At 65.5% G+C, this 956-nt stretch overlaps 1 protein-coding gene across 1 annotated transcript in view; it reads left to right on the forward strand.

Annotated features, from left to right (window-relative positions):
• DNAH17 (dynein, axonemal, heavy chain 17) overlaps positions 1-956 on the forward strand; it is a 76,281-nt gene that overhangs the window by 50,585 nt on the left and 24,740 nt on the right. Inside the window, 2 exon segments of the mRNA XM_014531725.1 lie at positions 362-550; positions 678-905. Of these exon segments, the coding sequence (XP_014387211.1) occupies positions 362-550; positions 678-905 (417 nt within the window).

The following is a 956-nucleotide window of genomic DNA, read 5'->3' on the forward strand; positions in this document are numbered from 1 at the left end:
CACACCCTCCCGGGCAGCCCTCGGTGGGCAGGGAGGACCACGCTGGGTCCCGCGAGACAACTCGCACGTGGGTGTGCGTCGAAGCGAGAAGCTGAACGACCCCCTCCATCCACTCGGGAGGAGAAAGGCCTGCCTGGGCCCAGCTCCTCTGCTGGGGGAGCCTGGGGGCCCTGAGGGTCCTGGGGGACCAGTTCTTCCTCATGTGATGGGGACAGACCATCCCCCCAGGGGCTCCTCCCCAGCTGTCCGCAGGCGCCTGGAGACCTGGCCTGGCCTCCTGGGGCACCGGCTGCTGTGCCCACAACATGCCCATGGCGTGCCCACGGCATGCCCACGGCCTGTCCATGGAGGCAAACGACAGAAGCGCCTTGTCTCTCACCTGCAGGAACTCGGTGACGAGCTTTTATTTGCGAAACCGAATATCTTCAGCCACTTCGCTCACGGGATCGGCGACCCCAAGTACCTCCCCGTGACCGACATGGCCCATCTGAACAAGCTGCTCGTGGACGTGCTGGACAGCTACAACGAGGTCAACGCGGTCATGAACTTGGTGAGCCAGGCGAGCCGGGGGGTGGGGCTGCCTGGTGGACAGGGCGGGGGCTGTCAGAGGCATCTCGCGGCCCAGACACGTGTGTCACACACACACACACACACACACACACACACACACACTGAAGAACGTGCCGTCCGTGTTCCTGATGACGGACTCCCAGGTGGCCGAGGAGCAGTTCCTGGTGCTGATCAACGACTTGCTGGCCTCGGGCGAGATCCCGGGGCTGTTCGCCGACGACGACCTGGAGAACATCATCACGTCCATGCGGCCGCAGGTCAAGGCGCTCGGGCTGACCGACACCCGGGAGCTGTGCTGGAAGTTCTTCATTGAAAGGGTCCGCCGGCAGCTCAAGGTGCAGTCCCGTCCCCGTCCCTGTCCCCGAGGGCCCTGGGGCGCGGGGGCG

Source organism: Myotis brandtii, unplaced genomic scaffold (assembly GCF_000412655.1).
Source record: "Myotis brandtii unplaced genomic scaffold, ASM41265v1 scaffold825, whole genome shotgun sequence".
NCBI classification, from domain to species: Eukaryota; Metazoa; Chordata; class Mammalia; order Chiroptera; family Vespertilionidae; genus Myotis; species Myotis brandtii.